Source organism: Piliocolobus tephrosceles, chromosome 10, assembly GCF_002776525.5.
Source record: "Piliocolobus tephrosceles isolate RC106 chromosome 10, ASM277652v3, whole genome shotgun sequence".
Classification (NCBI taxonomy): Eukaryota; Metazoa; Chordata; class Mammalia; order Primates; family Cercopithecidae; genus Piliocolobus; species Piliocolobus tephrosceles.
Window position 1 is genome coordinate 7,435,637 of NC_045443.1, and position 25,413 is coordinate 7,461,049.

The following is a 25,413-nucleotide window of genomic DNA, read 5'->3' on the forward strand; positions in this document are numbered from 1 at the left end:
CGCTCGGCCCATCACCTCCAGTCTTTATGAAAAATTAAAGTGTTGGTCCTCTCAGGTGAAGCAGTTCCCTTGATGATGGAGGCACAGGTGGGGTGTCCGTGGGAACTTCAGTCCAGTGCTGGCTCACCTGGCTTCTGCAGGAGATGGCGCCATCAGGCAAGTGTGAGCCAGAGGACGCCATTTTCACAGAAGCAGGAATTCCCAGGGAGGGAAAATGGTCAGGATGTGGGGACTGGGTGACACAGGAGGTCACGGGAGAGTTGAGAAGTATGGTGGCACACTGGGAAGAGCACAGTCTCTGCAGTCACACACCAGCTGAGGGACTCGGGCAAGTCCTTTATCCCCTGAGCCTCAGTTTCCTCATTTGTCATACATGGATAACACATCCTTTGCAAATATGCTGTGAGGATTAAGTGAAATAACAGGTGAAGCACCTGGCATATAGAGGACATAAAATAAAAAAGGAGCTATTTCCATAATTGCATCTTGGAGCTGCAGAATAGCTTGAATTTGAAGGTCAACTAAAGGGTCTTAGGGACGTTTCAGAAACGAAATGCAATGAAAAGCCCGTCCTCCATACTCTCAGAGCGGGTGAGAAGGTGGCTCTTCCACAGGTGAGTATAAAAGCTGTGTCAACACATGAAGTAGCGGTTGGGGATTCGAAGGAATTCAAGGTGAAAGTTGCTGAGATGTACAGGCTTCTCTGGGCATAGTGCATGCGCACAGGGAGGTGGAGGGCGAGAGGAAGTGGTCTGTGGGACCTGCTTCCTGTCTGGGATGGTGCAGGCTTGCTGGGTGGGGGTTTCTCCTGCAGTGGCTTGGTGCAACGGTGATGTGAATAGGATTTTCCCGACTCCCCCACCCCCCACCACTGCCCCAGGGTTCAGTCTCACTCCCAGCCCTCTCTTGGCTGGGGCCTCCACTGTGCTAGTGAGTCACTGTTCAAGCACCCAAGGGTCAGTTCTTGCCGTTCATCACTCCCTTGATCCAGTCCACGTAACTGAGCACTTTGGTGTAGAAGTCATACCCTTCGCCACACCCTATGCCCCAGGACACAATGCCCGTGGCCACCCAGTGATGGGCACGATCGTCCCATACCACATAGACACTGCCACTGTCCCCCTGGCAGACACTGTGCCGCTGTGTCTCGTCCCCAACACAGAACATATCGTCAGAAAACACCTCGGGCCTCTGTCTCTTTTGGAGCCAGGCCTCACAGGCCCCCCTGGGAGCTACAGGCAGGCTTGAGTATTTCAACTCAGTAGTTAGCCAGCCCATCTCCACGCCAAACCCACTGACGTAGCCCAGCAAGCCGCTGCGGTAGAGGGTCTCATTATCGGGCAGACAGACCGGGAGGACGTTGGGGCCCAGCGGGATGCTGTGCTGCAGCTCCAGGAGGGCGATGTCCCCGCTGAAGTTGTGGGACTCATTCTGACGGTAGTCGGGGTGCACAATGACACGGTGGACAGGGTGGTTCCCCAGTCTCAGCATCTCGTCTATGGCCGTGTGGCCCAGGAACACATTCACGCTCTGGTTCTTCCTGAGAGAAACACTGTCCTTGGGGTAGATGGTGTGGGCGGCGGTGAGGATCCATCTGTCACCCAGCAGGGCCCCGCCCCCACGGCCGTGGATACTGGTGAAGGCTTGCCAGGGGAAGTTGCCCAGCTTAGCTCTGGAAGAACGGAGGGTCGTCTGATTCTGGGCAATGGGGGTGACTGGCCGTCCGCAGACTGGGAGAGAGGAGGGGTAGGGGTGACATCAGCAGCTGCATCTAGGCACACTGATTGAAGACCTGCTTCTCTGAAGTGCTGTGTAGGGGATGCGTGAAGAGGCTCTGGGATCAGGCCTCTTTTTTTTTTGAGACCGAGTTTCGCTCTGTTGCCCAGGCTGGAGTGCAGTGGCGCGATCTCGGCTCACTGCAACCTCCGCCTCTCAGGCTCAAGCAATTCTCCTGCCTCAGTCTCCCGAGTAGCTGGGATTACTGGCACAGACCACCACACCCAGCTAATTTTTGTGTATTTTTATTAGAAACGGGGTTTCATCATGTGCCAGACTGGTCTGGAACTCCTGAACTCAGGTGATCCACCCGCCTCGGCTTCCCAAAATGTAGGGATTATAGGCATGAGCCACCGTGCCCGGCCGGGATCAGGAGTCTTATACTGACGCAGACCCACAGTGTAGACCGTGTGAGCAGACAAGGGCAGGTAATCAATGCCAAGTGTACGGGACACCCATCCTGCATGGGACTCAGGACAGTGGACTGAGGGTAGAGAGCACAGATGAGCACATGCTTGGGGCTGGTTCTGCAGGGCTCTCCTTCCTGCCTCCTCAGAGGCATTAAAGCCATTCCTTTGGATCATCCTGGGCCCCCATGCTACAGGCCTGTAATCCCAGCCTTTGGGAGGCCGAGGCGGCTGAATCACCGGAGATCAGGAGTTCCAGACCAGCCTGGCCAACATGGCAAGAACCCGTTTCTACTAAAAAAATACAAAAAATTAGCATGATGGTGTGTGCCTATAATCCCAGCTACTTAGGAGGCTGAGGCAGGAGAATCACTTGAACCCAGGAGGTGGAGGTTGCAATGAGCCAAGATTGTGCCACTGCACTCCAGCCTGGGGAACAAGAGGGAAACTCCATCTCAAAAAAAAAAAAAAAAAAAAAAATGGTTAAAATGGTAAATTTTGTGTAATGTGAATTTTAAAAATTAACTTTTAATTTTTTCCTGGCAACTACAGATTTTGAGAAGTTCTGTAATTTTTTTTTTTTTTAGACAGAGTCTTGCTCTGTCACCCAGGCTGAAATGCAGCGGCATGATCTCAGCTCACTGCAACCTCCACCTTCTGGGTTCAAGTGATTCTCATGCCTCAGCCTCCTAAGTAGCTGGGATTATAGGCACACACCATCATGCTAATTTTTTGTATTTTTTTTAGTAGAAACGGGTTCTTGCCATGTTGGCCAGGCTGGTCTGGAACTCCTGATCTCCGGTGATTCAGCCGCCTTGGCCTCCCAAATGCTGGGATTACAGGCATGAACCACCGCGCCCAGCCATGAATTTTATCTCAATAAATTTTTTAAAAAATGGTTGACTTTCTGGCACTGTGTGGCATCTAGGTAGGGCAATGTTTCAGGAATAGAGAGCCTGTCAGTAGATCCTTAAAACACACGGCACAGAAAGGGCTTTCTCTTACTTCAGCTTGTTGGTTTCTCTTCCTCCTTTTCTAGTCCATCTCATTAACTTCCTTCATGCTTTTCCTCAGATCAATCTTGACCTCTGAAGAATGAGGAACAAGCTCCCGGCCTCTTCTGGGCCTTCTTGATTGCCCTGTTCTTCCTCACCTTCTGCTTCTTATCTTTCTATTCTAAGGCTTTCCTTTAACCCCTGTGTCCCATAGGTCCCAGTTGCAGCTGAGACTTGTTGGGGGAATGGTGCTGGCGGGTGGCCACTCACCAGGCATACACTGAATACTCACCAGGCATACACTGAATACTCACCAGGCATACACTGAATAACCTCCTCCCCATCCTGTCTGTCCTTCCAGGTCCCCGGGTTTGTGCGGGTGAGTGTCCCTGAGGCGCAACATGAGGAGAGGCAAAGAAATAGGCTCAGAGTTGAAGCTGCTGGCGAACAAACCAGGTGCTCGGAGGCTGTCAGGCGTTTGGGTGGGAGTGAGGCGGATGGAAGCCACCCCGAGCAGGTGGGGACTCACCTGCCGCCGCGGCCTGATAATAGGGCTCCTGGCAGTGGTTCTGGACCTTGGTGGGGTTGTCTCCAGGTGCGCTGATGGCCTCAGAGCCCCTGCTGGCCTCGCTGATGGGCTGACTATAGTTCACAGCTATAGGAAAACAGCACCTAGCACAGACTTGCCAACTGGCAACTCAGGGGCTGATTTTGGCCCATGGCTATACTTGGTTTGACTTGCACAGTGTTTTATTTTTTATTTTTATTTTTAGTTTTTTAAAAACATTTGAGTTAGTTTTCACTGATCAGACTGTCAACACTCAAAGAGTTTGAAGGTAAGTGTGACAAGCAGGGTGGGGGGAAACAGGCACTTCCATATATGTTTGGTAGGTATGTAAATTAGCAAAACATTTTTGGAGAAAATTTTAGCAATATCAAAATTTAAAATGCAAATATTTTTTAACCTATTACTCCATTTCTAAAAATTTAGTCTAAAGATATTCTCACACATGCGCTCAAAGACATAAATGCAAGGATATGCACAGTAGCACCGTGTGTGGCAGCAAAGTATCTATCAGGAGGGCTGATCAAATACATTATGACACATCAATCAAGGGGATTTTATGTGGTCAATAAAAATAATAAGTTTGCCGGTGCGGTGGCTCACGCCTGTAATCCTAGCACTTTGGGAGCCTGAGGCAGGCAGATCACCTGAGGTCAGGAGTTTGAGACCTGGCCAACATGATGAAACCAGTACTAAAAAGGCAAAAATTAGTTGGGTATAGTGGCACACCTATAATCCCAGCTAGTCAGGAGGCTGAGGCAGGAGAATCACTTGAACGAAGCACTCCAGCCTGGGTGACAGAGTGAGACTCTGTCTCAAATAAATAAATAAATAAATAAATAAAAAATAAAAAATAAATGAGTTAATGCTGACCATATGGAATGGGATGATCTTTAAGATATATTATTCAGTGGAAAAACGCCAAGTTTAGAACACTTACAACACACACACACACAATTTATCCTCTTCCTAGGAAGAATATCTAGGAAATGGAGAACACAGTTGTTTCTGGGGAGGGCAGCTAGGAGTTAAGAGCCAGAGATAGAGGAAGACTTACTTTTTAGCATACTTTAAAAAATGATATTTTAGCCGGGCGCGGTGGCTCAAGCCTGTAATCCCAGCACTTTGGGAGGCCGAGACGGGCGGATCACGAGGTCAGGAGATCGAGACCATCCTGGCTAACAAGGTGAAACCCCGTCTCTACTAAAAATACAAAAACTAGCCGGGCGAGGTGGCGGGCGCCTGTCGTCCCAGCTACTCGGGAGGCTGAGGCAGGAGAATGACGTAAACCCGGGAGACGGAGCTTGCAGTGAGCTGAGATCCGGCCACTGCACTCCAGTCCGGGCGACAGAGCGAGACTCCGCCTCAAAAAAAAAAAAAAAAAAAAAATGATATTTTATCGTGTGCACCCTTCCTTCCCTCCCTCCCTCCCTCCCTCCCTCTTTTCCTCCCTCTCTCCCTTCCTCCCTCCCTTCCTTTATTTCTCTCTCTCTTTCTTCTTGTCTCGCTATGTCTCCCAGGCTGGAGTGCAGTGGCATGATTATGGCTGACCGCAGCCTCAAACTCCCTGGCTCAAGCAATCCTCCCCGTCGGCCCCCGAGTAGCTGGTATTACAGGTGTGCACCACCACGCCTGGCTAATTTTTAATTTTTTTGTGGAAACGGGGTCTCACTATGTTGCCCAGGCTGGTCTCCAACTACTGTCCTCAAGCAATCTTCCAGCCTTGGCCTTCCAAAGTGCTGGGATTACAGGCATGAACCACTGCCTCCAGCCAGTATTTGTCTTTCAAAACCAATCTGAGTTATCATTTGAAAATTTATAATTTTACTTAAAAATCGGGATTTTTGGCATCTCTTTAAAAATGAGATGATCTGCAAACACCGGGCCTATAAATCTGTGTGGAAACAAGCACCGGGGCCGAGCAATGGCTGTCTCTTCATAGGGTTGCTTTGCCAGCAGGGGCAGGGCTGGGGTCCAGCCCAAGGGTCCCTGAGTCACCTCAGCTGTCACTCAAGCTTCCACTTAAGGCTTGAAGATACCAGGGTCATGGCTGGGGACAGAGGCTCCCTCCCTGCAGCCCCAGGAGGGACACTCACCCACGGTTTGGTAGAGGGCCAGGAAGCCCCTGTGGAGGTGGACAGTCTTGTTCTCCGAGGAAGGCTGTGTGCGGAAGGTCAGCCGCAGACTCCTCCCTGAGGATACAAACGCCCTCTGACCAGGGGGCCTGCCCAGAGGGGAGTCTTGCTGACCACAGAACTGGCTTGGATCCGACCCGCTGGCTGAGATCTGAAAGCAGGAGGAGGAGTGAGGCTGCAGATAGGTGTGGGGTGAACCTGTGCTGCTGGCATCACAGGGGCACATCCTTGGTGTGACTCCAGCCCCATCTAGACGGGCCGTGCCCCTCTGGGGCTCAGAAGGCACCTCACAGAGGCTTCCTCAACTAGCTTCTGGTTCCATTAGTGACTCCTGAGTTTCTTCCAGACATGACCACATACTATAATGTTTCTCTAGCCTACCACAATTATTTCATACAACCCATTATATTTTCCTTCTTTTAAGGAGTTCCTTGGGAACCCCAGGGTTCCCATAAGAGTCACTGGATTATAAATTCTAAGAAGTCAAGGGCTAGTTCTGTCTTTTTCACCACTGAGTTCCTGGTGCTCAACGTGGTACCTATAGCACCACAGCTTTGACTCAAATGAACATAGGCATAAGCCCCTCCCATCCAGCTTCTCCTCCATTCCCAAGCCCCATCCCATCACCTTCCACTTCTCTGAGTAACTTTCTCTGGCCAACATCTGTGAAGCAGTAAGACCCTCTGCAGAGACTAAGCCTCTGGGGTCCCTGCCTTTTCCTGCTTTCCTTCTTTTGGGGTGCCCCTCCTCTTACCCCATGCACTTTGTAAACGAAGCTCTCGCAATGTATGAAAGCCTAAGGACACAGGTGTCCACAGTCCAGGTGCACTGGATGGTGTTGCTTCACCTGGCAGGTTGTCTCTGTTTCAATGCCCTTTTGACTGTCTCACCTCTGCTCAAATCCCTTCCTGTGGGTTCCTCAACTCAAGGAACGGGCGGCTTAGAGGGAGTTCCTGGGCCATGCTTCCTGCTTCATCTCTGTTCCAGGTACATAGCTCACTGCTTGGCTCATTTTATTTCTGGTTTTCATACTGATCCATATATCCCAGGTTTTTGCTAGCTCTCCATTCCCTCATTCTCCACAAGTCCCAAATTCATTCATGACTTCATCCAGACCATGTCATTACGATCAGAGTAACTGGGTAAGAGTTGCGATGAAGAAAATTTCCCAATCGCCCCAAATACCTTGCTCAGACAAATCCCAGTACTGGTCTTTTGCTTAGAATATCAACAAATGTAACTCCTGGCATTTAAGAGGCCTGCCTTTTGGGGAAGAAGCAATTTGATATAGGAAATGGTGCTCAACTGCTCTACTTGGTTGTAAAACCCTCCAGTTTTCCTTTTGCCCTTTTCCCTGAATTGTTAGCTAAATACAATTGTTTAGGATTCTAACTGGGAAAGTAGAGTGGACACAGGACTGAGTCCTAACACCCTTAAATTCTTCAATTCTAGACTTTGCTACTAACTCCATGTGCAAAATGGGGTTTCTGAAGCACCCAAGATCTCAGTTTCCTCTCCTATGTAATGGTCTGTGTGGCCTCTTCCAGCATGTTCTATGGCATGTTCCAGAGTCCACACTAAGAGCAGCGGTGAGGATGGTTACTCAATACCTGCTCCTTCAAAATTCATTCTGTTGTGTGTCCTGCACACACATAAGCTTGCATTTTATTCAGTCTTTCACTTATTCCTTTAACACATGTACTGACTGTGTACTATGTGTAGCACACTGTGCTAGGTGCTGGGGACACAGATATGACAAAGGCACAGTTCTGCTCCTGAGGAGCAGTGGCTGAGGACACTGACAAGTAAAAAATAAACTAGATTATAGTGTGCTGAATTCTGCATTTGAGGGGTGTGTGTGTGACTTACTCTGGGAGGAATCCTATTGCCAAGAACCTCTGGATGATATTAAGTGAGGATTCACTGTACCAAAAACAGAAGGATTAAGTGAAAGTCTACCTGCCAAGCAGTGAGCTGCAGCTCCCTCCACCAGGCCCTTCTCTCAGCTTGTTGACCAGAATGCTGGGCTCCCTGAGCTGCAGACTGCAGGCGTTCTCTCAGGGGAAACTGGCTGTCCCCAAATAAAATGCTTTTACATCCTGACAGTTGGGAGGCCCCCAGTGGCACACCTAGGTCACCCTGTTGATAACCCTATTTTCAAACCTATCATTTGACAAATTTTTAGCTATCTACGCAGAACTTCCAGTTAGTATTTTAGTGCTCCACTCTTTTTTTTTTTTTTTTTTCCTTGAGACAGAGACTCACTCTGCCCCCCAGGCTGTAGTGCAGTGGCCTGATCTCAGCTTACTACAACCTCTGCCTCCCGGGTTCAAGTGATTCTTGGGATTACAGATGTACAAGTAGCTGGGATTACAGGTGTACACCACCATGTCTGGCTAATTTTTGTGTTTTTAGTAGAGACGGGGTTTCACCATGTTGGCCAGGCTGGTCTCAAACTCCTGGCCTCAGGTGGTCTGCCTGCCTCGGCCTGCCAAAGTGCTGGGATTACAGATGTGAGCCACCACACCTGGCCTTAAATATGAATGGAGAGTCAAGTATTATCAGACATTGTAGGAAAGTCTCTAACACAAAAAGCAGAGACCAAAACAAACAAACGGTAAAAAGGAACTTGGATGAAACAGACCTACTATAGAAAACAGAAGAAACATTTAAAAATAATCCCAAAGGAGGGAAAGGAGTTGATATTGCATCAATGAAACAAGAACAATACTCTATAAAAAGGCACATTTAGAAAATTAGAATGAATCCTTAGAAATGAAATAATATGTCAGTGGAAAGAAACCATTAACTAAAAGGTTGGGATTTAAAGATGAGGAAATTTCACAGAAAGTGGAACTAAAGAGATGGTAAATAGAACAAAACAGATAACAAAGCTAGAGAATCAATCTAGAACATATGACAGCTGAATTATAGAAGAAAGAGAAAATAAAGAAATGAAATGTCTAGAAATTATTTAAAAAATAGCACAAGAACATTCCTAGAATTGAAGGACTAGATTAAAAGAGGCTCTAGATTAAAAGAAACCTGTACAATGAATGAAAAACCACGTGTATCAAGGGACATCATAATGAAAGTCCAGAATACTGGTAATAAGGAAAATATTCCAAAAGTTCTAGAGAGAGAAAACAAAGGATTAGGAATGATAAGGGCATCAAACTTCTTAACAAAGTCTAGACCTAGAAGACAATATCATCAACATTCTAGAAGAAAAAGGTGTCCAATATAGAATGCTATACCCAGATCAACTATCCATCCGCTGTGAGCATAGAACTGAGACATTTAGATACATATAAGATCCTCTAAAATTCATTCTAAAATACTCTTTCTAAGGAAGCCACTGGTGAAGGTGCTGCTCCAAAACGGGAGAGTAAACCAAAAATGAGAAAGGCATGGGATTCAGGTTCAGCACAGGACAGGTAAAGGAAATCCCCAGGAAGAGGGAGAAGGGAACTCCCAGAATGTGTGACGGCTTAAAGAGCAAAGAACTCAGGCTGTGAAAATAAACCATCGAGAGATCTTCAGGAGGGATGTCACCAATTAAAAGGAGGACCAATAGACTGAAATTTGTGCTTGAGTATTTCCAAAGATTTACACTCCTGGCTAAGAGTCTGGTGAGATTAGTTATAGAGACAACTAAGCAAACTAAAAACCAAAACCAAAACAAACACCCCCTACCAAAAAACAAAACAAAACAAGACAAAAAACCTCCAAGTAACTATCGACTCCTAAATTATTTTATGCCATGTGCTCAGATGCAAATATTTTACAGTCATAATAATGTAAATAATGAATAAAGAGTTAACTAAAAATGATAATACATGTAAACTGGCAGAATGGGGAGGGGAAATGTGGGTGGTGAAGACTGAAGACAGATAAAGCTAGTCCTTATCTTCTATACTGTAGTTGAACGTTAATAGAAAATACGTAAAAATGAAAGATAAATAAGCATGTTATTTCTACATATGAAGTTAAAGACCAGATGAAACAGCTACATGAAATGGAAGATGACTGCTTCCGAGGAGCAGCTCTCGGGGTGGGGACGAACAGCTTGGAGACTGTTGTTGTGCATAAGCTTTTTTAAAAAACTTTTTTTCTTTTTGGAGACAGGGTCTTACTGTCACCCAGGCTGGAGTACAGTGTCATGATCAGAGCTCACTGCAGCCTCTACCTCCCAGGCACAAGTGACCCTCTCACTTCAGCGTCTTTTGTAGCTGGGACCACAGGTGCGTGCCACCACACTTGGCTAATTTTTAATTTTTTTTGTAGAGATGGGGTCTTGCTATGTTGCCCAGGCTGGTCTCAAATTCCTGGGCTCAAGTGATCCTTTCGCCTCAGCCTCCCAAAGTGCTGGGACTACAGACATGAGCTACTGCGCCCAGCCTTAGAAAACTTTAATTAAAAAAAAAAAGTGTTACAACTATTATGTATCTATAATAATTAAAAATTTTTAAATTAAAAAATAAAGTTCAAAAGTTTATATGTGTGTCATTTTGATATAAATAAAATTTAAATCAAAAGATAATGTGCTCTTTTTATTTTTATTTATTATTTATTTATTTTTGAGATGGGGTCTTGCTATATTGCTTAGAGTGGCCTTGAACTCCTGGGCTCCAGCCCTCTGATCCTCCAGCCTCAGTCTCCTGAGTATACTGCTGGGACTACAGTCCTGCAACACTCCATCAAGCACTGCTTCTAAAACGTCCTTATTCTGAATAAGGCTTTGGCGTTAGAAGTTTTGTGACAGCTATTCTAAGGTAAGTGCGAACGGTGACTTAATCTTTTGTTATTATTTGTGCCCAGCTTCCTCACCTGATAGAGCAGGCACTCAACAAATACATGATGATATATTTTTAACAACCAATGTGTGCGTGCCTGCCCCTGGCTACCATAGATTTGCAAGATTTGTGCGTCCCTTCATAAGTCTTCCAAATGCAGGGCCTGCTTGCTGCCCTCTTTGCTCGCTGGGGCCCAGATGGCAGCCCTGGAGGCGCTGCTGGGAGGTTGTGTCCTGGGGTCCACCACTGCTCCCCGGTAAGCCAAGCCCGACTGTCCCTACATGGAAAATTCATCCCTCCTCCAGATGGGTGATTCAGGGCACCGCCACTTCCCACAACCCCGGGAGTCTCCCTGGCCACAGTCCCGGCGGGACCCCCCCATCCCCAGCTCACTGTGACAGAGTCCCCTGCACAGTCCTGGGACGGCTCCAGGTCGAAGTCCTGGAAGACGAGCCTCACAGCAAAGCCCTCTGGAGCCTTGATGTCCGTGCTGCTCTCTTGGCCTTTGCGATACGGCTCTGGGTACTCGGGGGATGTCAGCTGCTGGGGTAGCTCTTGGGCCAAGAGGACAGAGCCCCGGGTGGGGCAAGCCTGGAGGACTCCCCAGAGGAGCAGCCACCACCTGTGAGTAGCGGGGAGGGCAAGGTGGGGCCGCGCAGCTGTGGCCGGAAGCCTGTGGGTGTGGGAGGAGCGGGGGAGCCGCGCTAGGACTGAGAGGCCTGGCGAGGGCGAGTCAGAAGCGGTGGCCTCACCTTTGAGGCCCGGGCACTTCTCGTCTCCTCCCTTCCTCCCCTTCCTCACCCCATCCCTACAGCCTCCCGGGCAGCCTGAGCTCTAGGATTGCGGGTGTTCCCTCCTCCGAAGACATCACCTTTGCTCATCTCCCAGGAGAGTCTCATCCAAAGGAGGGGGGGTGCTTTCTGCTTCAGCAGATCCCACCCCACCCTGGGATCCGAGGGAGCAATGGTGGGGCGAGTGAGGGTCTGCCGCCAATACCCACCGACCACCCCAGGGAAGGTGCTACAGGCCACGGGCAAATTTCAGTTTCCCCATGGAATATCTGCTGTGCTGCTGCTGCTGCTGGTGTGTGGGGGGGGGGGGGGGGGGGGGGGGGGGGGGGAGGGGAGGGTTTGGGGCCGCACACCTCCCTTCCCTTTCCCTCCCGTCCTCTTCCCTCCTCCTCTGCCGGGGCCGCACTCACATTGCGCCTGGACAGCCTGTGGAGTGAGGGCTTCTCCAGAGATATTTCCCCCACACTCTGGGTCCAGGCATCTGGAACTGGACATCTGGGACCTGCGAGAGAACTGGCCCAGGCTAGGGAACAAAAGGTGAAGGCCGGTGGGGGAGGAGGAAGTTGTTGAAAGTGTTGAGCAACTCCTCGGTTCCCCTTCTCCAATTCTCCGGGCGGAGCGCCACCTGCCGTCCGACTCAGGAACAGCGGGCCCGCCGCAGCTTAGGGGAAAAACGTCCAAAAACCTCGCTGGCCCTCAGAGGTCAGGGTGACAGGACACTGACTCGACCCTTTTGTACTATTTAACATTGATTTTTGCCATGTGTGTAGGACGACTCCTTGTGGGTTATGGCTGCTGCCTTCACTCAGCCATGTCTCTTCCTCCCCGACGCTTCCCTTCACCGACATAGGGGAGCCTCCCTCTTGTGGAATTGAAGTTTGTCATCCTTGAACTTGAGCTTTCTCTTCCTTTCCCTCCTCCCCAAGCAGGGGTGCGGGACATGCGCTTAGGTGGCCTTTTGAATCCTACCCACAACCTCTGGAGGCTGCTTGTCCAGCATGGTCAGGGCTGGGGTCGAGCCCAGGTGTCCCTCAGTCCCTAGTCCCAGTCATCACTCAAGCTGTCACTCAAGCTTCTTTAGGCAGACGCTAGAGCCCATGGCTGCTCTCACCGCTCCCCGAGGAAGGACACTCACCCACAACTTGGTAGGAGGCCAGAAGGCCCTTGTGGAGGTGGGTGGTCCTGTCCTCAGAGAAGGCAGGTGTGTGGAAGGCCTTACATTGTACACGCACGCACACGTGCGCGCGCACACACACACCCCTCTCAGAGAAGAATCTATTGCTTCCTCCATTTTGCATATAGTAATATGGCAGCAAGTTACAGACCTAAACAGGATGTGCTCTGCATCTTTGGTTTTTCTAGGCTAGAGAGATTTAGGAGAGCCACAGTCCATGGCGACAAGGCGATGATAAGAGAGTGATGGCCAGGACAGACATAATTTCTCAGGTACAGCCTTGAGATCAAGCCTACCTGTCTGCCACATCCCAACCCCAAACACACCTGGGGATGATCCCCATGCCCATCTTTTGAGGAGTGGGCCCCTCTGACTACAACTTCTTTCCTCCCGTGAGATCACTGAAACCTGCTCTCTCATAGAACTCTTAGGGTCACCTGGAGCACCTTGGGAGCCAGAGATGCAGCCAAAGAGTGAAAGATGGTACCAATCCCAAGACCCATGTGTTAGGAAGAAACCAGCCAAGACTCAGATCAGGACTGGGGAGTCTATCTCTCGTCTCCCTTCAGAGCATTATTTCCTTGTTTGCTAAGAGGGGCAGGAACTGGAAAACCCAGCTAGCCCATCTGAGAAGACTTTCTTGGAGATGAGCTGGAGGAAGGAGGAGTAAGGCCTCGGAAGGAAACTCCAGGACAGGTAGGGTGACCGACTGTTCTGATTTGCATGGGACTGACGGGTTTCCCAGGACATGAGGCTTTCCGTTTTAAAATGAGAGAAGTTCTGGGCAAGCCAGGACTGGTGGTCACCCTAAATGGTTAAAGTGCTGGAGTGAGGCTGGGTGGGAAAGAGGACAGGGAGCCAAGAGGGTGGAGAAGCAGTGATGCACCAGCAGCCCCAGGTGACTGGGCAGTCCAGGACCTGGATGTGGTCCCTGTTTGGGGTAATCCAGCACTCTGAATATGAGGGCCCACCTTGGTCTCACCTAGGTGGTGTGTGTGGCTGCAGTGTGAGTTAGGGTCAAGGAGAAGGGGACGAATGGCCGGTGATGTGGGACTGGAGAAGGGGCTGATGGCTCTGTGCGTAGCTGGTCACTGCAGGCCGCTGTGGGCTAGGGTTGAGCTGTGCCCTCCTGGGTTTTCAGCACCACCTCCCCTACATGGAACCTCGTCTCTAACTGGCAGAGTAGTCAATAAAAAAAAAGGGCATGACTTGGCACATCATGGTCAAACTGCTAAAAACCGAAGACAAAGAGAAAATCTTTTCTTTTTTTCAATCTCATCCTAAAGACTATACACAACAATATTTTCAATATCACTGTTTTCTCATCAAAAGCAATATAGAGCTGAAGACAGTGGAATAGCTCTAAAATTTTGAAGAAAAAAAATGTCAACTCAGAATTGTTTTTCTAGTGGAAGTATCATTCCAGAATGAAGATGAAATAAAGCTATTTTCAGATAAAAGAAAACAGAGATTCTTGTCACCAGCAGACCTCCACTATGAGAAGCGCTAAAGAAAGTTCTTTAGGACAGGCACGATAGCTCATGCCTATAATCCCAGCATTTTGGGAGGCCAAGGTGGGAGGATTGCTTAAGCTTGGGAAATGGAGGCTGCAGTGAGCCATGATGGTGCCACTGCACTCCAGCTTGGGTGACAGAATGAGACCCTGTCTCAAGAAAAGAATTCTTTAGAGGAAAGGAAAATGAAACCAGATGGAAGAGCAGAGCTGCAGGCTGGAATAAAAAGAATGGTAAATTTGAAGGTAAATACAAAACACAATTTTATTTTTAATGTCTTTAAAATACGTAAAACTGTTCCAGGCAAAAATGATAACATTGTATTGTGAGGTTTATAACATAGGTAGCTGCAACATATATGAAGGCTATAGTATAAAGCAGGAGTCCCCAACCCCTGGGCCACGGACCGGTATTGGAGGTGAGTGGTGGGTGAGCAAGGAACCTTCATTTGTATTTACAGCTGCTTCCCATCACTCACATTATCACCTGAGCTCCGTCTTCTGTCAGAGCATTGGCGGCATTAGATTCTCATAGAAGCACGAACCCTATTGTGAACTATGCATGTGAGGGATCTAGGTTGCGTGCTCCTTATGAGAATCTAATGCCTAATGACCTGTCACTGTCTCCCATCACCCTTAGATGGGACTGTCTAGTTGCAAGAAAGCAAGCTCAGGGCTCCCACTGATTCTACATTATGGTGAGTTGTATAATTATTAATATTTCATTATCTATTACAATAACAATAATAATAGCAAGAAAACATGTGATAAATGTAATGTGCTTGAATCATCCTGAAACCATCTCCCTCTGGCCCCCATCCCTGGTTTGTGGAAAAATTGTCTTCCATGAAACCAGTCCCTTGTGCCGAAAAGGGTGGGGACTGCTGGTGTAGAGGACAAGGGGGTGGACTCATGGTTACAAGTTTCCTTCATTTCACACGAAGTGGTACAATAGGAACTGAGAAAACTGAAGTGTTCAGGATGCAGACTAATTCCCAGAGCAGCGGGTCTCCACCTGTGGTCTGGGAAGACCCACAGTTCCTAAGATCCTTTCACGGAGTCTGTGAGGTAACCAAATGACTTTCATAAAAATACTCAGATGTTATTTGCTTTTTTCCCTCATTCTGTCATGGTATACGGTGGATTTACAGAGGCCACATGATGTGCAATCCGTGGTAACGAGCGGGATGCGTGCTTGTGTATCTTTGTGTTTTAAAATTTTCTCAATTTTGATTTCTAGTACAGTGACTACGAATAGATATACCCTACATAAGCCAAAGCTCTCTGGGGTTCTCAGTAATTTTTAAGGGTATAAAGTTTGAGAACAGTTGCCCTAGGGGGACCACTAGTAGAAAAAAGGCAAAGAAGTATAGCTAAAAGGCCGATGTAGAAATGAAAATGGAAGGCCGGGCGCGGTGGCTCAAGCCTGTAATCCCAGCACTTTGGGAGGCTGAGACGGGCGGATCACGAGGTCAGGAGATCGAGACCATCCTGGCCAACACGGTGAAACCCCGTCTCTACTAAAAAATACAAAAAACTAGCCGGGCGAGGTGGCGGGCGTCTGTAGTCCCAGCTACACGGGAGGCTGGGACAGGAGAATGGCGGGAACCCGGGAGGCGGAGCTTGCAGTGAGCTGAGATTGCGCCACTGCACTCCAGCCTGGGTGACAGAGCGAGACTCCGTCTCAGAAAAAAAAAAAAAAGAAAGAAAAGAAATGAAAATGGATGTCTGAATTTGGGGGGACTTGTTTCTAATAGGTTAACTTATTAGAAATCGTCCTGGTCTGTCTAGGACTGAGGGTTTCCTAGGACATGAGGTTTTCAACATTGAAACCAGTTAAGTTCCCTGGCACACACCAGGACAGTCGGTCACCTTTTTTCTAACACTTCAATCATTTACTTCGGTTCCCTTTTCCTTACCCAAGTGTGAGTCCCTAAAGAACACAGGCCGCTTCTGCTCTGTGTTAAGGCCCCCAGATGTAGGTAAGGGAGCTGGGATTCCTGGCATGCTAAGTAAAGGTAGCTACCAAATTGTAAGGATACCATGTTTACAAATGCAGAAAGCACCTGTGAGAAAAATCTAAAATAAGTGCTTCCTATTAGAGTATGGGGTTGTGGATGATTTAAACCATGTTGCTCTGTTTAGTAAAACTTCTGTAATATTATTTAATAACTTTAATAGTTACAAAATAAATGTATCTGAAATTATAATTGTGACCAGATGGTCCTATCTGAGCCAGACAGGACTAGAGAATGACGGGATGGATTCTTTGATCGACATCTCTGATCCACATGATTAATGAAGAAGTTTTTGTCCTTAGATATAAACTTAGGCCAGGCACGGGTCTTTCCAACGGTAGCTGGGTGAACAAGGTTGGGGTGCTCCAGTGACGTTTTGGTTTTATTTTTTAAAATCGTGTTGGTGCTGCCCCCTACTGTCCTGAAAGGGGAAGGGCAGGACAACAGAAAGTGCCTTGGGGCTTCCTGGCCAGGGAGTTTTTCCGCAGCCTTCATCAGCCCCCAGCATGTAGAGAGGAGCTTGCCCTCTCTTGGAATCCAAACAGCCACAGGAGAGCCCAGGCAGAGGAGGCTGGGGCAGCACGAGTCATTCCTGTCCACAGCTTCCCTTATCTCTAGATACCTTGCCGTGGGCTGGGACACGTGGGGGCTTTTGTGCCCAGCGTCAGGTGAGAAGGGAGATACAGGAGCGAGGTGAAGAGCAGCAGGGGTGATGAGGCGGCTGAGTCAGCCAGGCTGGGACCCCGTGCTTCTGTCTGGCATGGCCAGTGGAGATGTGGACAGCCCAGGGCAGAGGGGTGACCCTGATGGGTCACACTCCTCCACCCCCAAGTTATCTCAGGCTTACAAGTCAGGGCCTTGACTTCCATGCCTTATGGACACCTGGGCAGTGGCCAGTTCAACCCCAGTGGAGTGTCAGCAACTAGGTTTAGCTCTTAAGCCCATCCTCCCTACTCTGCCAGTACTGCCAGTATCTAAAATCTCAATCAACCATGCCCCTTCCCAGGTTAAAACTTTTCAATGACTGCGCTTCCTGATCCATGAGTTGAAGCCCCAGCCACTTGTTTTGTCTCGGCAGGTTCTTCCTTCATAATCGGGCTCTGCGTGACTTTCTGGCCCCGCTCTCCACTGCTCCCGCCTCGCATGTGTGTTCCAGGCACAGTCACGATGCCATGGCTTCACAAACACGGTTGCATTTGCATGTGTGACTCCCCAACCAATGCCATGTTCTTTAGTCATCAGCATAACATGCTGGTTAAAGGGGTGGGCTTGTGTGCCACACTCTCCACGTTTAAACTCAGGCTCTACCATTTAAAAGTTTGGTGACCAAGGCCAGCTTACATAATTTCTCTGTGCCTCTAAACATCCTCATCTGAACACAAGGATGAGTTCAACGGTACCCACACCCAGGGTTGTTGTGAGGGTTAAACGAGTTAACAACCAGAATTGCTTAGGGCAGTGCCTGTCATTTGGCAAACAATCAATGTCATTAGGCAGAATGTAATAGCAAAATGGTTAGATCAGTGGAATGAGAAGGATCCTGCCCTGGAGAGGGCCTGGCTGGTCCTCACCTGGGTCTATCATTTGGTAACAGGGCTTCTGGAAGTGGTAGCAGATCTGGGCCTGGTGGGCATTTTGCTTCTCCTGGGTGGCAGCAGAAGTCTCTAGTTGGCAGGCTGGGGACTGCCCAAAGGCTCTGACTCTTAGGAAGAGCACAGTGGAACAGAAGGCCCTTATATCACCTTCGCTGGTGTATTCGTCCATTCTCACACTGCTATGCAGAACTACCTGAGACGGGGTAATTCATGAAGAAAAGAAGTTTAATTGACTCACAGTTCTGCAGGCTTAACAGGAAGCATGACTGGGAGGCCTCAGGAAGCTTACAATCATGGCGGAAGGTGAAGGGGAAGCAAGGACCTTCTTCACATGGCAGCAGGAGAAAGAGAGAGAAGGCGGAAGTGCTACACACTTTTTTTTTTTTTTGAGACGGAGTCTCGCTCTGTCACCCAGGCTGGAGTGCTGTGGCCGGATCTCAGCTCACTGCAAGCTCCGCCTCCCGGGTTCACACCATTCTCCTGCCTCAGCCTCCCGGGTAGCTGGGACTACAGGCGCCGCCACCTCACCCGGCTAGTGTTTTGTAGTTTTTAGTAGAGACGGGGTTTCACCGTGTTAGCCAGGATGGTCTCGATCTCCTGACCTCGTGATCCACCCGTCTCCGCCTCCCAAAGTGCTGGGATTACAGGCTTGAGCCACCGCGCCCGGCTGCTACACACTTTTAAACAACCAGATCTCATGAGAATTCCATTGGGAGACAGCACTAGGGGGATGGCACTAAACCATTAGAAACTGCCCCCATGGTCCAATTACCTCCCACCAGGCCCTTCCTCCAACACTTGAGGATTACAATTACACATGAGATTTGGGTGGGGACATACAGCCAAATCCTATCAGCTGGTATCCTCCTTTTGCCAGGCTTTAGATTTGGCAAAACCTGATGGCATCTGCACAAAGCCTCCTTTCATCTGCATCTCTCCATCTCACTCACCATCTTTTCAGCAAAGAACCCTCTGGCTCTAGTTTCACTGTGGTGGTCCTGGGAGGGGTAGGGGAGACCCAGAGGCTCCTTACCCTGGGAGGTCAAACTGACCATCCAGGTTTGGCTCTTCCCTGCTGGTGTGTCTAGAACACCATCTTCCCCTTATTGCTGTGGACTTCAGGGCCCTGCTGCTCTGTCCTCCACAGAACTTGTCAATCAACTTCCTACCAGCTAAGATCCGGTGCTGTCTGATATATCCTCCCTACGTGTGGTCACTCATGCCGTCTAATGGCGCAAAGCACATTGAGTTGTATTCTGATGTCTCTGTCCTTTTGAAGCCACAGAGTAAAGTCACACAACTGTGAAAGGAGCAGGGTACCATCTGAAGATGCTGGACACTTATTTTAACAATTACCTAGGGGAGAGGCAGTCCTCAGACAGGACTCAGGTAGGTGGGCCTCAAAGAGGAAGGGAAGGGGGCAGCTGCCTGCCTCTGAACTTCACTCTCTAGACTCGTGGAAGGGCAGACACTGAGCTGTGGGTGATGAGTGGTCTGGGCTTAGAGCTAGGACGGGAGGGCTGTGAGCACTGAGGGTGGAGTCATAGCTTTTAGTGGCTGGACACGTTTTTACTGCCCGAAGTCATCTATTGTCCCCACCCCCACAACCCCATTCTTCTGCCCACTTAGTGAATATTGAGGCTATGGTCAGGATGGGGTCATTGCAATGAAAATCAAGGTTAACATTATGTTTCGGCCGGGCGTGGTGGCTCAAGCCTGTAATCCCAGCACTTTGGGAGGCCGAAACGGGCGGATCACGAGGTCAGGAGATTGAGACCATCCTGGCTAACACGGTGAAACCCCGTCTCTACTAAAAAATACAAAAAACTAGCCAGGCGCGATGGCGGGCGCCTGTAGTCCCAGCTACTCGGGAGGCTGAGGCAGGAGAATGGCGGGAACCCGGGAGGCGGAGCTTGCAGTGAGCTGAGATCCGGCCACTGCACTCCAGCCTGGGCGACAGAGCGAGACTCCGTCTCAAAAAAAAAAAAAAAAAAAAAAAATTATGTTTCAGTTATCTGTCTGCTTATAAAAAATCACCCCCACATTTTGTTTAAAACAGCGAGTATGTACTATTTCACACAGTTTCTGTGGGTCAGGAATCCAGAAGCAGCTGAGTTGGGTAGTTTAGGATCAGGGTTTCTCACAAGGCTTTGGTCCAGGTGCAGGCTGCAGTCCTCCAGAGGCAGGACTGGGGCTGGAGGTCTGCTTCCAGACGGTCACTCACATGGCTGTGGGCAGGAGGCCTCAGTTCCCTGCCACGTGGCCTTCCTCATAAGGACACTTGAGGGTCCTCGCGGCATAGCAGCTGGCTTTCCCCAGAGTGACCCAAGATGGAAAGAGCAAGGCAGAGGCGACAGTGTCTTTTATAAGCCAGCCTTGGAAGTGACATAGCATCCTTTCTGCCTTATTCCATTGGTCACACAGACAATCCTGGTACGATGTGGAAGGAGACATCACAAGGACAGGAATACTGGGAAGCAGGTATTATTGGTGGCTGTCTCGGACACTGGTTCTCATAGAAGTATATGTATTATTTTAGTACAATACATGTAGACGATCAGCTAGCAGGATATTGTTTTTGCTGGGTATGCTTGTATTTCAGGTGCATTGACCTAAATCCAGAGTGCCTTTGGGGGCTCTGACCCTCTCCTCCTCCACCTTGAGATCTGTAGAGTCCTCTCGTTCATCCCACCCAAGAGCAGGACTGGACAGATCAAAGCGTGGCTTACAGGAGGCCAACACAATAGTGGGTAGGGCTTTGGGAAGACAGCGTAGGTTTCCAAAGAACCAATAAGCTGTTGAAAAGAAGAGCAGATGGGCAGGGAAGACAAGTCCCAGATAGAATGCCCTTTGCAACCTAGGGGAGGCAGACCGCAGTGTGCATCCCGGCACTCGAAGACAAGGTCTCCACCAGCAGATTGCCCAACAGAACAAGTTCAGAGCCTGGAGATTCCAGTTCCAGACCTCCCACACCCTGTGGGCTCTGTGTGGTCTTTCGTCCTGAAACAAAGTCCTTTAGTAAAGGACTCTTTAAATTCACTCCATCTGTGCTTTGCTTGCCAATAGCAGGGCACTTCTGTTACACACTGGACTATCCCTTCCTTCAATACGTTTATGGCTGAGGCTGCATTTGTGTCTCAGATAACCGAGGTGTGTATTACTCTCTGTTCTGTTTCCCTTTTGTTTCCTCCAAGACTTTAAAAAACCCTCATCCGAGAGGCCCACCTTGTCCCACCTGCGCTTCTCAGAAAAGAAGGAGTGGTGGGAGACAGGCTGGAGTGGGGTTTTGCCACCTGGTTGCCCCTTCCCCTGTGGATTCTTGCTCCAGTGAGGACCCAGCAGGATAAGCTTTAGTTGCATTAAGGGTGACAATAGTTTCCTTACAGCTGGGTCAAGGACATGAGCGAGCCTCTTCTGAAAACAGCCAGGAAGGGAGAGGAATCCAAGGGGAGGAGCAGGTGTGGAAGACAAGACAGAAGGTGGATCAGGACCGGGCCTGGGAGGGGGCACAGGCACACAGAAGCGAAAGAATTCGCCTGAGGTTACACGACTCCTCGAGCGGTGTCTTTAGCTTTGCGTTGTGCCACCTGCCTGGGTCAAGGAAGATGCCACAGCTGTTGTTCTGTGCACAAAGAGGGAAAGGAAGATGCTGGCTCTCAGCAATTCTATAGAACAGAAGGTGGAGAGGCCACACGACGATAGGCACACGCACCGTACATTGAAGAAGTGCATGCAAGCAGAATTGTGTGGGATATGCACACTTGCGTGGAAGAAAAACTGTTCCATTCACGCTGAGGTAGACCCTCCATCTACGACTCATCTGTAGGGCGGGGGTGCGGGTACAAACTGAGGCGTGAACGGAGGGGAAACTGGAGCTCTGCTAGTGTAGAAAGATAATGGGATGTACTCGCTTCAGCAGCACATATACTCAGATTGGAAGGATACAGAAAAGATTAGCGTGGCCCCTGTGCAAGGATGACACGCAAATTCATGAAGTGTTTCTAAAAAAGTTTTAAAAGAAGAAGAAGAGGAGGAGGAGGAGGAGGAAGAGGAAGAAGAAGAAAGATAGCGAGATATCCTGCAGGAGACCAGGGCCAGGAGGGTGGAGGCCTCTCAAGAAGAGGGAAGCATGAGGCATCTCCAGGGTAGGGTGAGGGCTCTGGTTCCTGTATTCAGCTGTCATAGGGATGAGGGGAGCAGCTGGGAGGGTCAAGGGAGAGTGGCAGTACCTGCAGCTGGTGACTAGGGGAGTCCAGGCCTGGGATGTAGCCTCTGCTGCTGGTGCCTAGCACCTTGAATGAGGTAGCTTCAGTACGTACTGTGGGGGATGGGGGAGTCCCAAGGGCTGGGGGGCTGGGGTGGTTGGAGCTGATGACTGTGCAGCCATCACTGCAGTAGCACTGGGCTGGACAGCTGACCCTGCATCATCCCTTTTCTCCTGTATTGAAGCCTTCTCTCCATGGATGGGAAGGCTAGAGTGGCTGTTGCAGCAGGGGCTCTGGAGGGCAGTGCTGTCCTGGGGAGCCCATGCATCCTTCTCTTGGGATGGGGAGTGGGGTGCAATGAGAGACTCTGGATATGGATCCCTTGGGGAGGCAACTCCCCTTCATCCTTGTCACCCCCAGATGGTTTACCTGCCTGGACAGCAAGATGATGGCTACACTAGCCCCCATTCTCTGGTATGTGTCACTTACACTTTGGTGTAAATACATCACTGTGTAACCTCAAGGGTAGTGGCACTTGCTGCCTTGTCCTTAACTGAAGAATACAAGGCTTTGCTTCTAGTTAAGAGAATTTCAATCATCAGGTGAAGAGGCGGGGAATAGTGCAAGTAATGATAGCCAGCATCTGTCAGGGCGCACTCCACTCCAGGTCCTCTGCTGAGTGTGCGTGCAATCTTCACAGAATTCCCAGCAGGAGGGAAATGCTCTTGGTGTTGCCCTGTGGGATGGTCGATGTGGCTCATTTGCTGAAGGCTGGCGATTTGTATATACTCCCGCAGCTACTGATAGGTGGCATTTCATGCCTGGCCACTATGCAGCACTGCCTCCCAATTTTGGGTGGCATTTTAGGTTCCTCTAGAGCCTCTGAGGCAAGTGATTTGTCCATGAACCCAATGGCCTGGCTATGCTGGTGACCCTCTGCTTGGGCACTCACTGCCCATGGGGAACAGAACAGAGGCTCTGAGAGCTGCCTCCAATCCCTGGTGGCCAGAGTAAAACGAGGGCAGAGGGAAGGCAGCTTGGGAAAGGGTGGGGTAGGGGGAGGCAGGAGGCTCACCCCCAGCTAGATGGTGGCTCAGGAAGCCCTTGAGAAAGATGGAGGTCCTTCTTGTTTTTGCTGGAAAGGTGAGTGTGGAAGGTCAGCTACATTTTGTCCTCCTGGTACCTAAGTGGCCTCTAGTGGGAATGCGAATTCAGCATGGAGCACAGGTTCCCACAGAGCAATGCCATCCTGTTGGCTGAGGCCTGGGGAGAGGGTGAGGGCCTGGAGATTGCCGATCCTGGCCCCTGGGCAGGCAGGGTTCTCTGGGTACTGCTTGCACCCTGGCCTCAGAGGCCTTGGCTACCACTGTTGTTTCTTTCTTTCTGTCCTCCATGCAAACTCAGGTCAGTTATAGCAGAGTCCTTCACAGGGCGCCTGGATTTGCCCACTAGGTCTCCTCACCTCTTGCCCTTCACCTCCTGCTGTACCTACAAGTTCTCCCTGATTCCCACCTGCCCATAATCATGGACACAGCCCCAGGATGTGCAGGGTGAGCCCCCGGGGACCCTGACCGCATGGACACTCTGACGACTGAGGGCGTTACACCAGGGGGAGGGAGCTGGGGGAGATTTCCCAGACAGCTGGTTGGGGGTTATGAAAGTGGCCTCATGGCTGATGCGGTGGCTCACACCTGTAATCCCAGCACTTTGGGAGGCTGAGGCGGGCAGATTGCTTGAGGTCAGGAGTTCGAGATCAGCCTGGCCAGCATGGTGAAACCCAGTCTCTACTAAAAATACAAAAAAATTACGTGGGCATGGTGGCACGTGCCTGTAGTCCCAGCTACTAAGGAGGCTGAGGCACGAGAATCCCTTGAACCTGGGAGGTGGACGGAGGCTGCAGTGAGTTGAGATTGCACCATTGCACTCCAGCCTGGGCAACAGAAAAAGATTCTGTCTCAAAAAAAAAAAAAAAAAAAAAAAAAAGAAAGAAAAGAAAGAAAAAGAAAAAGAAAAAGTGGTCCTAGTCCCAGGCCAGGTGGGAGCAGCAGGCTCTAGGGGAGGAATTGCATCCTGTGGAAGAGCAGGGTGTGGCTGGAGGGTGTAGGGGCGAGGGAAGGGGCAGCCCCCACCCTCATCTCCATCCTCTGCACGCTAGGGATACCAGGACTCTTACTTGGGGTACTTAAGCCTAGACCAGATGTGATTCCTGCATCTTAGGGAGTGACATTAGGGTGGGGGAAAGGGACCAAAATGGCCATGCCTCTGCTGTCTCTTGGGATCTTGGGATCTGTGGTGGCCTCTAGGGGTTCCCTGCTGCCAATAAGTGGTCCAACCATGTTACAGGATCGGACCCCTGGCTGGGATAGCCTTTGTGCTTTAGAGTTGAGGCACTTCCTGCTTCTGCCTGAGCTCGTTTTCAACATACAGGCCTGGGCACATAGGAGTCAGGGCCATGTGGGAGGTGGTGGCCGAGGGGAGAGGTGGGCAGTTGGGAGCGGTACATGGCTAGACCTTGTTGCTCTGCCTCCTCTTGGGACCCGCATGGGATGGAGCCCAAGCCCTTGGGCAGCACATGGTCCTCTGCTTCACAGGACACACACCTGTACCCACCCTCCCCATCTACTTTCGCTCAGTTTATTTTGGGGAGAGGGCTCTGAATTGACCTTTGGTCTTTACAGACTCTCAGGGACCATCTGGAGTTCCAGCCAGAATCTGGGCCTGGCGAAGTGGGAGTGGGGCAGGGGTCTGCATTGGGCTGAGTTAGAGAGCACAGTTATTCCATCTCATATGGAAATAAACATTTTGGATTCCTGATCACATCCCTGGGGTTTAATACTCTGGCCAACCAAGTCAACTCCACAACTTTGTGTGTCCCTGGGAGGGTCTGGTGTGCGACCCACCTGTCTGTGGCCCTTGTCCCCTCCCCTGCCCTTTCTCCACTCACGTCTTGTTCCCACTGGAGACTATCTCTTCCTTCTGAGGATGGATGGAACCTGATTTGAATGAGGGGTAAGGGTCTTGTGAGGACGAGGAAATGGGTTAGGTGTGTGTGTGTGTGTGTGTGTGTGGTAGGAGTGGAATATCCAAGAAGGTGGTGGAGGAGGGAGGATTGAATTTGGAGGATCCCTGGCTTCTGCTGCGGTGTATAGCGTCCCCTGCTGCCCGCAGGGGAAACAGCAGCTCCAGCCTCCCACAGCGGTCCCCTCCCCTCTGCCAGTCAAGCTCCTACCCTCTTGGAGATGCCTCTGAAGCTGCCTAGTCCACCCCTGATGCTTGTGTTCCGTTAGGGGGTCTCCAGGCGTCTTGGTGGGGTCTGGCTCCTGGAGGAGTGTGGTCAAGTGGAGGATGGGGACCTGCAGTGGTCATGATCTGGACGCCCACATCACTGGGAGTTTTGAGGGATTGAACCCACTTTAGCTTGGGTCTTAAAACCACCGTGGTAA

General features: G+C 49.9%; 2 protein-coding genes and 1 non-coding gene across 6 annotated transcripts in view; 2 read left to right on the top strand and 1 right to left on the bottom strand.

Annotated features, from left to right (window-relative positions):
• Nucleotides 1-396: 396 nt before the first annotated feature.
• On the bottom strand, nucleotides 397-12,042 carry C1RL (complement C1r subcomponent like). 3 transcript variants are annotated; one of them, XM_023232373.2, is made up of 6 exons: nucleotides 11,876-12,040; nucleotides 11,068-11,347; nucleotides 5,840-6,029; nucleotides 3,708-3,833; nucleotides 3,493-3,567; nucleotides 397-1,730 (listed from the first exon to the last, which is right to left on the bottom strand). In XM_023232373.2, the coding sequence occupies exons 1-6, from the start codon at nucleotides 11,944-11,946 to the stop codon at nucleotides 958-960; spliced, it is 1,515 nt and encodes a 504-aa protein (XP_023088141.1). In that variant the 5' UTR covers nucleotides 11,947-12,040; the 3' UTR covers nucleotides 397-957. The 3 variants fall into 3 exon arrangements, with proteins under 3 accessions (XP_023088141.1, XP_023088142.1, XP_023088143.1); XM_023232374.2 differs by having other exon boundaries at nucleotides 11,068-11,296; nucleotides 11,876-12,038; XM_023232375.2 differs by lacking the exons at nucleotides 3,493-3,567; nucleotides 3,708-3,833 and having other exon boundaries at nucleotides 11,876-12,042.
• CLSTN3 (calsyntenin 3) overlaps nucleotides 11,392-25,413 on the top strand; it is a 50,905-nt gene continuing 36,883 nt past the window's right edge. Inside the window, exons 1-2 of one of the 2 annotated variants that reach the window (XM_023232371.2) lie at nucleotides 11,392-11,757; nucleotides 13,062-13,335. The gene's annotated coding sequence lies outside the window, so the exon portion shown is untranslated. Of the gene's footprint in view, nucleotides 11,758-12,852; nucleotides 12,912-13,061; nucleotides 13,336-25,413 lie in introns of those variants that run through there. The other variant, XM_023232372.1, reaches the window with a different exon arrangement.
• Nucleotides 21,669-21,779, top strand: LOC111555973. The gene has a single exon (XR_002735686.1). It is a non-coding gene; the product is annotated as a U6 spliceosomal RNA (small nuclear RNA).

What these genes read in the sequence shown, in the direction of transcription:
- C1RL (XM_023232373.2), bottom strand. Translation starts at nt 11,946, where the DNA reads ATGCCTGGACCCAGAGTGTGGGGGAAATATCTCTGGAGAAGCCCTCAC. An exon ending in GGCCCTCTACCAAACCGTGG is followed by an intron (nt 3,834 to 5,839) that starts GTGAGTGTCCCT and finishes GTTTTCCTATAG; the next exon opens with CTGTGAACTATAGTCAGCCC. An exon ending in GGTTATTCAGTGTATGCCTG is followed by an intron (nt 1,731 to 3,492) that starts GTGAGTATTCAG and finishes CCTCTCTCCCAG; the next exon opens with TCTGCGGACGGCCAGTCACC.